Genomic DNA, 15,588 nt, shown 5'->3' on the forward strand with positions numbered 1-15,588 from the left:
CTGGAACTGTCTCAGTGGCCGTGTGTGAGCGTATGCTGTCTGGAACTGTCTCTCTCCGTGGCCGTGTGTGAGCACATGCTGTCTGGAAGTGTGAGCACATGCTTTCTGGAACTGTCTCCGTGGCCGTGTGAGCACATGCTGTCTGGAACTGTCTCCGTCGCCGTGTGAGCATGTGCTGTCTGGAACTGTCTCCGTAGCCGTGTGAGCACATGCTGTCTAGAACTGTCTCCGTCGCCGTGTGAGCACGTGCTGTCTGGAACTGTCTCCGTGGCCGTGTGAGCACATGCTGTCTGGAACTGTCTCCGTGGCCGTGTGAGCACATGCTGTCTGGAACTGTCTCTGTGGCCGTGTGAGCATATGCTGTCTGGAAGTGTGAGCACATGCTGTCTGGAACTGTCTCCGTGTCCGTGTAAGCACATGCTGTCTGGAACTGTCTCCGTGGCCGTGTGAGCACATGCTATCTGGAACTGTCTCCGTGGCCGTGTGAGCACATGCTGTCTGGAACTGTCTCCGTGGCCGTGTGAGCACATGCTGTTTGGAACTGTCTCCGTGGCCGTGTGAGCACATGCTGTCTGGAACTGTCTCCGTGGCCGTGTGAGCACATGCTGTCTGGAACTGTCTCTGTGGCCGTGTGAGCATATGCTGTCTGGAAGTGTGAGCACATGCTGTCTGGAACTGTCTCTGTGGCCGTGTGAGCACGTACTGTCTGGAACTGTCTCCGTGGCCGTGTGAGCACATGCTGTCTGGAACTGTCTCTGTGGCCGTGTGAGCATATGCTGTCTGGAAGTGTGAGCACATGCTGTCTGGAACTGTCTCTGTGGCCGTGTGAGCACGTGCTGTCTGGAACTGTCTCCGTGGCCGTGTGAGCACATGCTGTCTGGAACTGTCTCCGAGGCCGCGTGAACACATGCTGTCTGGAACTGTCTCCGAGGCCGCGTGAGCACAAGCTGTCTGGACCTGTCTCCGTGGCCGTGTGAGCACATGCTGTCTGGCCACGTGTTTTTCTCGCATCTAAAAGCCCCATAGGTTCTGCGAATCAGACTAGACTCGCTCAGTTTCATGACCCACACTGTCCATCTGTCTTCCTTCCTGACAGGTGTACATTCTCAGTCTCAGCCAACTCTACGAGCGGGGAATCAAGGCGTTCTTTGAAGTTGCCAAAAGTCTGTTAACCAAGCCCAAGGAAGGCCGGAGATTCAGTGAGTACCGCAGTGTGCTAATCGTGCACCCATCAGTGTGCTAAACTAATACCCTGAATTTAGTGAGCACTCTTCTGTGTTCTGAGTGAATACCCACAGAGTGCTGAGTACCCTTCTCTGTGCTAAGCTAGGACCCTCTTGTACTAGGTGCGTACCCTCCTCTGTGCTCAGCTAGGACCCTCATGTGCTAGGTGCGTACCCTCCTCTGTGCTAAGCTAGGACCCTCATGTGCTGGGTGCGTACCCTCAGTGCTAAGCTTTGACCCTCATGTGCTAGGTGCGTACCGTGTATGCTAGGCTAGGACCCTCATGTGCTAGGTGCGTACCCTCTGTGCTAAGCTAGGACCCTCGTGTGCTAGGTGCATACCCTCCTCTGTGCTAAGCTAGGACCCTCATGTGCTGGGTGCGTACACTCCGCTGTGCTAAGCTAGGACCCTCATGTGCTAGGTGCGTACCCTTCGCTGTGCTAAGCTAGAACCCTCATGTGCTAGGTGCGTACCCTCTGTGCTAAGCTAGGACCCTCATGTGCTAGGTGCGTACCGTGTATGCTAGGCTAGGACCCTCATGTGCTAGGTGCGTACCGTGTATGCTAGGCTAGGACCCTCATGTGCTAGGTGCATACCCTCTGTGCTAAGCTAGGACCCTCATGTGCTAGGTGCGTACCCTCTGTGCTAAGCTAGGCCCCTCATGTGCTAGGTGTTTACCCTCTGTGCTAAGCTAGACCCCTCATGTGCTGGGTGCGTACCCTCCGCTGTTCTAAGGTAGGACCCTCATGTGCTAGATGCGTACCCTCCGCTGTGCTAAGCTAGGACCCTTGTGTGCTAGGTGCGTACCCTCCGCTGTGCTAAGCTAGGACCCTCATGTGCTAGGTGCGTACCCTCTGCTGTGCTAAGCTAGGACCCTCATGTGCTAGGTGCGTACCCTTCGCTGTGCTAAGCTAGAACCCTCATGTGCTAGGTGCGTACCCTCTGTGCTAAGCTAGGACCCTCATGTGCTAGGTGCGTACCGTGTATGCTAGGCTAGGACCCTCATGTGCTAGGTGCGTACCGTGTATGCTAGGCTAGGACCCTCATGTGCTAGGTGCGTACCCTCTGTGCTAAGCTAGGACCCTCATGTGCTAGGTGCGTACCCTCCTCTGTGCTAAGCTAGGACCCTCGTGTGCTAGGTGCGTACCCTCCGCTGTGCTAAGCTAGGACCCTCATGTGCTAGGTGCGTACCCTCTGCTTTGCTAAGCTATGACCCTCATGTGCTAGGTGCGTACCCTTCGCTGTGCTAAGCTAGAACCCTCATGTGCTAGGTGCGTACCCTCTGTGCTAAGCTAGGACCCTCATGTGCTAGGTGCGTACCCTCTGTGCTAAGCTAGGACCCTCATGTGCTAGGTGCGTACCGTGTATGCTAAGCTAGGACCCTCATGTGCTGGGTGTGTACCCTCCGTTGTGCTTATGAAGTATCCTCTACTGTGCTAAACTGTACTTAGTGAGTACCTATCAGTGTTTTATGTGAATAACAATGACTGTGCAAAGTAAACTCTTATCAGTGTACTAAACGAGGACCTGCCGGTGTACTAAATCCAGTGTGCAAAACAAGTACCCACCGGTGTGGTAAGCTTTACTTAGAAAGTACCCATCATTCAATCAATCAGGGGGTTGTATAGCGTGGCTACTCACCGTGAGGGTCTCAAGGTGCTGAGGGGTGGGGGAGAGACTGCATATCCATCTAGGCGCAGGGGTTCAGTCAAAGCGCCAGGTCTAGAGAACCTTCCTGGATTGGATCAGCGATGGCGATTGCCTGAGGTGGAGAGGCAGGGTGTTCCAGGTCTTGGCGACGAGGTAGGAGAAGGATCTTCCACCGGTTTTGGTCATGTGGATCCGTGGGACGGTGGCCAGGGCCGGTTGAGCCATCATTGTGCACTGTCAGTGCCCACAGGTGTGCTAAGTGAGTGCCTATCAGTGTGCTCAACACCCTTTAGTGTGCTAAATGAGTGCCATCTAGTGTACAAAGCAAGTACCCATCAGTGTGCTAAGCTGTACTTAGAAAGTACCAATCAGTGTGCAGTGGGTAACAAGACAAAATATCGATTTCAAAATATAGAATTACCAAAATATCGAAGTCAAAATAAAGAATGGACAAAATATCGAATGGACAGAATATAGTGGTCAAAAATATCGAATTGAAGGTAAGTAATATAATATCGATTTTTTAAAATATAGAAAGTCAAAATATCGAAGAATATAATATAGGTATTAAAATATATCGAATTTTTAATAATATCAATTTTTTTTAAGTGTTTTGTATATTAGTATATGTGTGAGAAGTGTATATTATTTTTGTAATTTTTTTTAAATAATGAATTTTATGATATTTAATTTTTGCGCAATTTAATTCTGTAGCGGGTTGTGGTTTTATGGGGGAATAGGGTGAGAAGTAATTTAATTATATTAAAATAAATATAAATTTTTAGAAATTACTAATTATTTTTAATTTAATTTTGCATTTTAGTTCTGTAGATGGGTTGTGGGGTTATAGGGGAATAGGGTGGGAAGTAATTTAATTGTAATTAATTAAATATTTTTATTTATTTATTGGTATTCATTTTGAATTAATTGTTACTTAATTTTAAATTGGTAATTAATTTTGATTAATTGCTTCATTGATAACTATGTTAATTTTATTAATTTATTTTCTGTAGCGGGTTGTGGGTTTCTAGGGGAATAGGGTGGGAAGTAATTTAATTTTAATTAAGTAAATAATTTGTATTTTTTTATTGGTATTGATTTTTTATTTATTATTAATTAATTGTTAATTGGTAATTAATTTGTATTCATTTATTAATTGATAATTAAGATAATTGTAATAATTTATTTTCTGTAGCGGATTGTGGATTTATAGGGGAATCGGGTGGTAAGTAAAACAATTGTAATTAATTAATTTACTGTTAATTAATTATTAATTGGTATGAATTTTTATTATTAATTCGTGTTTGTTATTGAAAATAATTAGTTAATAATTAATTATGAATAGGTAAATAATTTCAATAACTAATAATCATTTGTGTTTAAAATTGATTATTAATTACATAATATTAAATTGGCAATTAATTTTAATTAATGTTTTATTGATATTTAATTTATTTTTATTATTATATTAAATCATTACTTTCCCTACTGTTAAATTCACTATAGTGGGAATAGTAATTTTTACCCCTACGCTATCCAACGCTTTGCCTACTGTTGCCCTGTCTGGAGTGGGAATAGTAATTCTTACCCCTATGCTATCCAACGCTTTCCCTACTGTTGCACTCACTGGAGTGGGAATAATAATTTTTACCCTCCCGCTATCCAACGCTTTCCCTACTGTTGCACTCTCTGGAGTGGGAATAGTAATTTTTACCCCTACGCTATCCAACACTTTCCCTACTGTTGCACTCTCTGGAGTGGGAATAGTAATTTTTACCCTTACGCTATCCAACACTTTCCCTACTGTTGCGCTCACTGGAGTGGGATTAGATTTTTACCCCTAAGCTATCCAACGTTTTCCCTACTGTTGCACTCACTGGAGTGGTAATAGTAAATGTTACCCTCCCGTAATCCTACGGTACAAATATTGTATATTTTTTATTATTATTATGTTAATATATATATATATATGTATTAAAAAATAAAACTGTATATTTCTTTATGACTTAAATTAATTGTTTAATGTTAAGTATTTTTAAGTATGCTTTAGTTAATTATATTTATTATTTCATTTATTTTAAATTACTTTTAAGACATTTTTTAAAAATTCGATATTTTGACTATCTATATTTTTTAAAATGATATTTTTGATTCGATATTTTTGTACTTACCTGTTTGGGGATAGGAATTCGATATTTTTGCATTCTATATTTTTTCCTCGATATTTTGGTAATTCTATATTTGTGTATTCGATATTATGCACAAGTGTGCTAACTGAATGCCTATTAGTGTGCTCAACACCCTTTAGTGTGCTAAATGAGTGCCATCCAGTGTACAAAGCAAGTACCCATCAGTGTGCTGAGCTGTACTTAGAAAGTAACAATCCGTGTGCAGTGTGAGTATCCACAAGTGTGCTAACTGAGTGCCTATCAGTGTGCTCAACACCCTTTAGTGTGCTAAATGAGTGCCATCCAGTGTACAAAGCAAGTACCCATCAGTGTGCTAAGCTGTACTTAGAAAGTACCAATCAGTGTGCAGTGTGAGTATCCACAAGTGTGCTACGTGGTTTTCATCAGTGTTCTCAGCACCCTTTAGTGTGCTAAATGAGTGCCATCCAGTGTACAAAGCAAGTACCCATCAGTGTGCTAAGCTGTACTTAGAAAGTACCAATCAGTGTGCAGTGTGAGTATCCACAAGTGTGCTAAGTGAGTGCCTATCAGTGTGCTCAGCACCCTTTAGTGTGCTAAATGAGTGCCATCCAGTGTACAAAGCAAGTACCCATCAGTGTGCTAAGCTGTACTTAGAAAGTACCAATCAGTGTGCAGTGTGAGTATCCACAAGTGTGCTAAGTGGTGCTCATAAGTGTTCTCAGCACCCTTTAGTCTGCTAAATGAGTGTGCAAAGCAAGAACCCACCAGTGTGCCACTGCTAAACCAGGACCCTCCAATGTACTTAGTGAGTACCCATCAATGTGCTAAGTGAATACCCATTAGTGTGGTAAGCGAGTACACCCAGTGTAATAAGCCAGTTTGTTGAGTACCTACCACTGTGTTAAGTACCTCTCAGTGTGCTGCTGAATGAGTGTACTCATTAGTATGGTCATTGAGTACCTTTGTAGTAGTGGGTACTGTCAAACAGCATTTACAACGCAGTCTTAACCACGATGTACCTTTATGATGAAGTCTTAATCATGCTTTAGTCTTCACCATGCAAGTTTTTACAACTACTATGGGCCCGATGCACAAAAGTAATCTGAGACAAAATCTTAACTTTACGACTTTCGGTATACACAAAAGGCATTTAGTAGTAGTAAAGTTAGGATTCCTAACTTTACTACTACTAAAGGCCTTTTGTGAATACCGAAAGTCGTAAAGTTAGGATTTTGTCTCAGTTTAGTGGTAGTAAAGTTAGGAATCCTAACTTTATCACTACTAAATGCCTTTTGTGAATACCGAAAGTCGTAAAGTTAGGATTTTGTCTCAGATTACTTTTGTGAATCGGTTCCATAGTATTTACCACTCGTGTCATTACCAGGCATGAGTTTACAGTGGTTTTTGGATCTAGATATTTAGCACGCATGTGTGTGGACCACTACTGTCATTACTACGCATTTTTTTACCATTAGTGTTATTGCTACTTATGTGTTTGATAACTAGTGTCATTACCTTATCAGGCTGCCATGAGCCTGTGATAATAAGGGCATCCATGTAGCGTCTAGTGTGGGGCTGAGGGCTTCACAGCAGTACCCTAGCACCATGGGCACCCCATGAGGCCTCCCTGAAAGAACAGTAACTCGGGAATGTGTTAAGACCCCTACGGGCCACAGCCCTAGGCGCCATGGGCAACAGTAACCGCCTCACTACTTGCACTGAACTTTTCACCAATAAGTTGTTGTTTTCAGGTGTTGGTAGAATCCTTTCAATTAATTTATGGATTACAACACCCATAATGCACTGGGATATTGCAGGAAAGTCCTGGACCGGAAACAGTGTCCTTTAACGACATGGAGTGAGATAGTACCCCTAACAGTGGCCTTTTTTTCTCCCTTGCTTGCATTTCAATGGGCACACAGGGACCAGAATGAATGACGTTTGTCTTGACGTCCATCCAGCGTCTAATTTTCCCCCAGCGCAAGACACGGGTCCACCCGTTCACGTGCATCCGAGAGGAGCTCTGGATTCCAAAAGAAAAACAAGCATTTGCAAGGCAATAGGTCTCGCATTTACGTAGTCTAAGCTATTGGCATTGTAAATGACAATGCCTTTTATTTATTTTTTAGTTTTTAAAACATAAATAAAAAACATTGTCATTTACAATGCCAATAGCTTAAACTTGCGTAAATGTGAGACCTATTGCATTGCAAATTCTTGTTTGTTTTTACTTTTGTGCTTGTCGCTCGCGGTTGTACATATGTTTCTACAGTCTGTGGAGAGTCGCGGTCAAGATCAGAAGCAAGGAAAATCTGTGGTCGGGTAACAATTTAATTTACATTTTATAAGTATATAGGTGGCTATGTTTATTGTAGGGTAAAGGGGGAAGGTAGTTAGATGGGTTATAGAAATACCTGGTGTGCTTTATGTGTTTTTATCCATTTTCCATTCCCGCACAGGTTGTGTTCATATGCTCATGTCTGTACAGTTGTTGTTTTTTCAAATTTAGTTCAGAAAAGATACAAGAAAACTTTAACAACTTTTAAAAACTTATTTGAAATAAAAAAAACATTTTAACTTTTTGTCCTACGTGTTTTTATACTGTTTGTAGTCTTCTCGGACCAAAGATAACGTGGTTGCAGGATGAAGTTGGATGTATTGAATCCAGCACTACAGCATTATTTTTAGGATATTTCAATATGGAAACAGTGTTATTTTTTAAGGTTATGTTTTTATTAACATTGTTTCTGATATGGATGTTCGTTTTTTGTTATTGCTGCCATCGACAGTTGAGTATTACCACTGGAATTTTGGGGAAATCATTTTCTTTTTGGAGAATTGATTTATTTTCTGGCTATTGTAACAGAAAAAAGTTTTACAACTATTTTTGCATTTTTAAAGTACGTTTTTTAGACTCATAATCCATATATTTGTAATAATTGAGTTCCAGGTGATGGTTGTCCATTTTAAACAATGCTTATTCTGGATTTTGTTTTTGGGTGGATGTTAATTTGTACATATATGAATTATTGGAGCTGACTCTTGGTGACACGTTGTTTGAAAAAATCACCATGAGTTGAAGAAAGAAGATCTACAGGTAGGAATTCAACATGATTTTAATGTGGTAAAAAAATGCCAATTACATTGTAAAGAATTGCTAAAACAGACATGTAATTTAGGGAAATATTAGTTAGTATTTGTAATGTAATATGTATGCAATACTGTCCAGGTAGAATGAAGCCACCACCATCAATAGTCTCTCAGACTTTTTTCTACTCTATTTGGATATATGAGAGTTCAGGCTACCTAACAGTGATTGTGCAAGTCTCATTTCTTGGAAACGTTGTCCCCTCTTAAATATTTCCCAAAAATAATATAGGTTTGAGTGAAGTTTGCTAATTGATTTACCGAAGGAATTTTACCATCCCTCAAGGGCCTTGTTAGTCTTTGCTCTTCCGCTCTATGCAGGTCGTGTAACAGTTTCACCATTCAGTGGGAAATCTTGGCCTCCTCCTGTGACCTGACCTGCTTAGATGGCCAATCCATGTATCTTCAAAATAAGTTAGTTGTGGCGCCAATTTCGCTTCATTTTGTGTAAAATATTGTGATTCAGAAATTGCTATGTCGTACTTGTCTACACTGTCAGGAAGTACAAAGTATAAGGCAGGTCGTTTTTTTCATTCCAAATTAAGTTTATTGTTTAATAAGTAATCCTCAACTAAGGATGATTTATGAATTTTGTGCCAATAAGCCTGGGAAAAGTGAAAAAAACATCCTTGAATTTGGGTGGTATAGTATATTTTTGTAATTGTATTGATCATTGATAATTCAAAGTTAATTATTACTTTTCTAGAACTTTTCTTCATTGTTGTGGATTTTGTAACTGTTAATAATTCAGTGTATGTTGAGGATTGCTTATCAGGGAGTAAACTATATACTAATTGGTCAGTTGTGTTATTTATGTTAGTGTGAAAAGTGTACATTTGGGTGAAAGGATGTGGTGTTGATGTAAAAGTACCATCTGTCAAGGACCCCACAAGTCTTACCTGTGACTTGTAAGGCAATCCTGCGGAGACGACATGAGCCACCACCACCGTACCCACCTTACCTCCAAAGCTGACTATACACAGGTTAAAGGACGTTGATGGACACGGGGAAGGAAGCCAAAAAGAACGCTAGGATGAACTGGGTAGCTTGATACTGAGTCTCCCTCTGTTTGAGGACCACCACGTACACGACCACTGTAGTGGGGAAAATAAGAGCCCCCTATTACTACAGGATACAATAATACAGACTAACCCTTCCTTGCCTCTCCCTCTGTACCCATAAAAGGAAAGGACAAGTACCTGTAGTGGAAGACCTCGAGCGTAAATCAGGTATCCACGCTCCGGTGTCAGTAGGAGACAACCAACGTAGGGGCTCCCAGCGCGGCCTTAGAAAAATCAGCAAGGTAATGGCAAAATAAACAATGCGCTCCTGCGCGTTGGATATGTAACTGTAACAAAATCAGCAAGGAAAAAGGTAAAGTAAAACAGAGCGCTCCTGCGCGTGGGAAAACACAGAATAGATGTACACAGGTAAGCGCAGCAAAACTACCAGAGCGTGTAAGGCTCAGAACATAAGTGAAAACAAGCGTTCCTGTGTGCTATGGTGTCACAGGAACACCGGTAGGGGCAGAGCGTCCTAATTGTGCTGTGATTCCAAGAAGGCTCTCAAGCGTGAGCGTGACTCAGAACTGTCAGGTACTCACGCTTCCTGGAATGACGGGTTCGAGAAAGTCAAGCGCAGCAGCGTTGAGAATGTCCAGGAAGATGCAGGCAGGAACGCTCGCTTTGAGGCTCCAGGAATCCAGAATCCAAAGCGCAAAGCGGGCGGAAACCACGGTTCTTAAATGGTTTCCCCCGGAAGCGCTTCGATGATGCCGGCGGCCTCCGGAGTACAACTAGACTGCTGACTCCCTCAAATCGGAAGTGAGGAATGCGCACATCGCCCAAGTACGGAGTAGAGCCCTCTCCGTATGCATCCTGGAAACGCTGGCTCATGGTAAGGTCGGAACATGACACCATCCATCATCCAAATTTCACTATTTTCAAGTGTTAAAAGATTATGGTCTGTGCTAAATAATACTATTCTTTTTTGAGGGTGTTTGTTGTCATGCAGTAGCAAAGGTTCTTCGGAGAAAGTTATTGTTAATTTAGGAGGGATGGTAATGTCAAAATAAGTCTGTGGTGTTATTCGTTGAGGATTACTTGCCTGTTTTTGTCTTTGTACCATTCGCCCCATATTTGGAATTGTGGGCATGCTGCCGGCTATGTCGATGGGAATGGTTGCAGATACTTGTTTTACAGGGTTCATTGGAGGTTGATGCAAGTTCTTTAATTTTTTTTTATGTTTTCACCTATTTCAATCTCCATTGCAGAGGCAGAGTGGTTATGCTGAGTTGTCCTTACTATGGTGTCTTCCAAAGTAACCACTCTGCCTATACTATGGGATGAAAAGTACTCTTCGCACCTCTAATGACACCCGGGGTAACTTAACCTGTCCTTATAATAAAGGTAGGCAGAATACTTTAGCAGTCTGTTGCCTCAGCGAAATTTCAAATAGTTTACTTGATTAGCTGATGCCATTGATGTTTGTTCTGTTAAAAAGTGAAATAGAAGAAAAGTGTACGTTTAGGTTTTTGCTATTTTATTATATTTTTGTTTTTCTTTATTTGCCTGTTATAAAATTGAAAATCAATTTTGTTACTTTTTAAAAAATGTATGTGGTGAGAAAAAGAAAGTTTACATACTCTGTTGTATAGAAAGTATTGTTAATATTTTTGGAGACTTTTTTATTGTTAAAATATTTTTATTTTTTTACCTGGAGATTGGTGAATTTTTTGTTTTTGAGGGGTGTTATTGGTAATATGTGTTTATACTTTGAAGTGTTTTTTAGGCAACTGATTCTTTCTTCAATGTAGTTGGTATCTGTTCTTAAAAGAAAAATGCAATTTATTAGTTATTTATTAACTTTAAGTTTTATGGTATTTTTCTTATTGTTTACTGTTCTTGTTTGCAATACTTACATGAAAATTTCGGTCTCTGTGGTTTAGGATATGTCCTGTAGTTTCATGTATTTCAATTTGTTTTGTTTATAGGTGTATCTGTTTTAATAAGGAACAAAATACATGTTAATTGTTTTTAAAGTATGTTTTTTTTAACGTACGCATCTTGTTTTAGTTGAGTATTTGGTACTTTTAAACTACTAAATTTGTACTTTAGTTACTGTCCAGCACCAGTTCTGAGGTAAGTACTTGATGGAGTTTGAATAGTTAATTTGCCCTCAGTCGCTGTCAAGCCCCTGCCCTGAGGTAAGTACCCGGTGGAGTTAGAATAGTAATTTTTCCCCTAGTCATTGTCCAGCACCTGCCTTGAGGTAATTACCCGGTGGCATTAAAATCATAATTTTGCCCCTCAGTCACTGTCCAGCACCTACTTTGAGTTGTGTAGATGGTGGAGTTAGATTAGTAATTTTACCCCTCATTCACTGTCCAGCATTTGCCCTGAGGTAAGTATTTGGTGGAGTTAAAATAGTAATTTATCCTGCCCAGCACCTGCCCTGAGTGAGGTAAGTTCCTGGGGGAGTTAGAATGGTAATTTTGCCCCTTAGTTACCTGTCCAGCAACTGCTCTGAGGTAAGTATTCAGTTGAGTTATAATAGTTAATTTGACCGTACTCACTGTCCAACATCTGGTCTGAGGTAAGTAGTCAGTAGAGTTACAATAGCAAATTTTACTGTACTCAGTGTGTTAGCATAGTTTTTGGGAATACTGCTTTTTGTCCAATACCTGCTCTTAGGTACGTATATGGCAGGGTTAGAGTATTAATTTTACCCCTTAGTCACAAATATAGCACCTGCTTTGAGATAAGTTGGTGGTGTAATTAGAATAATAATTTTGCGGTATAGTGATTGTTTAGTATGTATTAGAAGGGACGTATCTGGTGGTGTTTGTATAGTAAATGTTCAGGCCAGTTATTGTCTGCTACTTTATCTGAGGGAAGGAGATGGCGGAAGTAAAAGAGTAATTTTCTGTTATAGTAAATTATTGGTATTTGTTTTCAAGTGTATACATAGTTATTTTTTATAATTATTTGAGTTAATGTATAGAAATATTTTTGTGGGAAAAAATATATTGTATTTTGTTACTTTATTTGTTTACATTAGTTATATAAAATATATATTATAATTGGATAATAATATTTAATAGAATTGCAATATTGTTCTATATAGCATAATTTAAAATATACAAACCCAAAGTGTGTAGTCAAGTCAAGTCAAAAGATTTATATAGCGCGCTACATACCCAGAGGGTCTCAAGGCGCTTGAGGAAGGGTGGGAAATTACTTGTCGAATATCCAAGTTTTAAGTTGCTTTCTGAATGCTAGGTGGTTCTGAGTGAGGCGAAGGTGAGTGGGAAGTGAGTTCCAGGTTTTAGCTGCCAGGTAGGAGAAAGATCTACCTCCCATGGTGGTTTTGTTGATGCGAGGTACAGTAGCAAGGGCTTGGTTGGAGGATCGTAGCTGGCGGGAGGGGGTGTAGAAGGAAAGTCGTGTGTTGAGGCATTCGGGTCCAAGTACGTAGAGTGCTTTGTGTGCGTGGGTTAGGAGGCGGAAAGTAATCCTCTTGCTGATGGGGAGCCAGTGGAGGTTTTTCAGGTGACCAGAGATGTGGTCTTTACGCTGGATGTCTAGTATGAGTCTGGCTGAAGCGTTCTGGATGCGTTGGAGTTTTTTCTGGAGTTTTGCGGTAGTACCGGCGTATAGGGTGTTTCCATAGTCCAGGCGGCTCGTGACCAGTGCGTGGGTGACCGTTTTTCTAGTTTCGGTGGGGATCCAGCGAAATGTTTTTTTGAGCATGCAAAGAATGTTGAAGCAAGATGATGAAACGGCGTTGACTTGTCTGTTCATAGAGAGTGAGGAGTCCAGGATGACGCCCAGGTTCCGTGCGTGGTCCGTCGGGATGGGTGCTTTTCCAAGGGCCTCTGGCCACCAAGAGTCATCCCAGGCGGAGGGGGAGGTACCTAAGATAAGGACTTCTGTTTTGTCTGAGTTCAGTTTCAGACGGCTGTGCTTCATCCACTCGGCAACTTCTTTCATTCCTTCATGTAGGTTGGTTTTGGCAGTGTTAGGGTCTTTGGTGAGTGATAGGATCAGTTGAGTGTCATCAGCGTAGGAGATGATGTTGAGGTTGTGTTGGCGAGCGATGACCGCGAGGGGGCTCATGTATACGTTGAAGAGGGTGGGGCTGAGTGAAGATCCTTGTGGTACGCCGCAGATGACTTCAGTGGCCTCTGACTTGAATGGTGGGAGGCGGACTCTCTGAGTTCTTCCGGTGAGGAACGAGGTGATCCATTCCAGTGCTTTTCCTTGGATTCCGATGTTTCTGAGGCGCTGTAATAGGGTGCTATGACAGACTGTGTCGAAGGCTGCGGAGAGGTCGAGGAGGATGAGGGCGACTGTGTCTCCATTGTCCAGTAGAGTTCGAATGTCGTCTGTTGCTGCGATGAGGGCGGTCTCAGTGCTGTGTTTGGCTCGGAAGCCGGACTGTGAGGAGTCGAGGGATTTGTTTGTTTCGAGCAAGGCGGCGAGCTGGTTGTTGACAGCTTTCTCGATGACTTTGGCCGGGAATGGAAGGAGCGAGATGGGGCGGTAGTTTTTGAGTTCGGTGGGGTCAGCTGTGGGTTTTTTCAGAAGGGCGCTGAGCTCTGCGTGTTTCCAGCTTTCCGGGAAGATGGCGGAGTTGAGGGAGCAGTTGATGACGTCTCGGAGGTGTGGTGCTATGATGGAGTCTGCTTTGTTGAAGATGTGGTGAGGGCATGGGTCTGTGGGGGATCCTGAGTGGATGGAGTTCATCAGGCGGATGGTGTCCTCAGTGGAGATTGGGTTCCAGTCATTAAGGATGTTCAAGGGGGGTGAAGGTCCTGCAGAAGGTTGGGTGGGTTGGTCTCCGGGTCGGTTGTCGAAGCTGTTGTGGATGTCTGCGATTTTGTTGTGGAAGAATGAAGCTAGGGAGTCGCAGAGGGCTTGAGAGGGGGTGATGTTGTTGGAGTTGGCTGAGGGGTTGGTAAATTCTTTGACGATGTTGAATAATTCCTTGCTGTTGTGGGCGTTGTTATCTAGTCGGTCTTTGAATGCGGCTTTCTTGGCAGACAGGATTAGTTGGTGGTGTATGCGGGTGGCGTTTTTGAAGGCGTCCCTGGTGCTGGTGTTTGGGTCTTTTTTCCAGGCCTTCTCGAGGGAGCGACAGAGTTTCTTAGATCTCTTAAGATCATCGTTGAACCAGGAGGCGTTTTTGCTGCCTAGTTTGATTTGACGTTTTTTCAACGGTGGTAGGATGTCGGCGCTGTTGGATAGCCATTGGGTGAGGTTAATGGCTGCTTGGTTGGGGTTTGAGGAGTGGGCAGAGGGTTTTGAAGAAGCGATGAGGAGATCTGGTCGATGGTGATTTTGTTCCAGTTTCTTCGCAGAGTAGGTTGAGGATGGTTGTGGGTTGTGGTCTTATTGTAGATAAAGTGAACGCAGCTGTGGTCCGTCCAATGGAGAGCTGTGGTGTGACTGAAGGAGACAAGTTTGCTGGAGGTGAAGATAGGGTCGAGTGTGTGACCTGCAATGTGGGTGGGGGTAGTGACAAGTTGTTTGAGTCCGAGGTTGGCGAGATTGTCCAGAAGGGTGGCGGCGTTGCTGTCATTGCTCTTTTCCAGGTGAAAGTTGAGGTCTCCCAATAGAATATATTCCTCGGAGTGGAGGGCGTGTGGGGTGATAAAGTCAGTGATGTCGTCACTGAATTGAGCACGGGGTCCTGGAGGCCGGTAGAGGAGGGTGCCTCTGAGTGTGGTCTTGGGGTCGGTGTGGATCTGGAAGTGAAGGTGTTCTGCGCTGGCAAGGTTGACGTCTGAGCTGGTTGAGATGCGGATGGAATTCTTATGGACGATAGCGATGCCTCCTCCTGTTTGGTCGGTGCGGTCTTTATGGATGATCTTGTAGCCTTCCGGGATGGCAATGGTGATGTCTGGGGCTGATGAGGCGTTCATCCATGTTTCTGTTAGGAAGGCGACGTCCGGGGAGATGGTGTCTAGTAGATTCCAGAGGTCGATGGCGTGCCTGTGGACCGAACGGATGTTGAGCAGGATGCATTGTAGGTGGTTGGTGTCAGATATCTGTTGTGTGTTCGTGGATGAGGAGTTGTTCTTGGTGCCGTCGAACTTGCAGGAGTTGCAAGAGAAGGGTCCATGGGTGTGTCCAGGAGCGGCTTGGACGCATTTGGGGAGACGGCCGGGGTTTAGGGCTAAGAGGGTGGTGGCGTCGTATGTAATGCGGGTGGGGTGGGTGGTACGAGGGCCAGGGGGTCTGGCGCTGGGCGCGGTCCAGGCGCGGACGGGCGTAGACGGGCTTACCTTTGGCGCACCTTCGGCGCGGCCGCAGCGCGTGGACGCTGCGCGTTGGGACATCTGTCTAACATGGAAAGTGGGGGGGTGGAGCGTGGGAGGGGCAGCAGCTGGGAGGCGGTAGCGGGGAGGAGGGGC

At 43.4% G+C, this 15,588-nt stretch overlaps 1 protein-coding gene across 1 annotated transcript in view; it reads left to right on the forward strand.

Moving 5' to 3' along the window:
* The window catches only part of LOC147689434 (exocyst complex component 1-like), a 1,248,358-nt gene that overhangs the window by 850,239 nt on the left and 382,531 nt on the right, over window positions 1-15,588 (forward strand). Inside the window, exon 11 of the mRNA XM_086939926.1 lies at window positions 1,097-1,199. Within this exon, the coding sequence (XP_086796052.1) occupies window positions 1,097-1,199 (103 nt within the window). The remainder of the gene's footprint in view (window positions 1-1,096; window positions 1,200-15,588) is intronic.

This window comes from Lissotriton vulgaris, chromosome 10, assembly GCF_964263255.1.
Source record: "Lissotriton vulgaris chromosome 10, aLisVul1.2, whole genome shotgun sequence".
In the NCBI taxonomy this organism is placed as follows: domain Eukaryota; kingdom Metazoa; phylum Chordata; class Amphibia; order Caudata; family Salamandridae; genus Lissotriton; species Lissotriton vulgaris.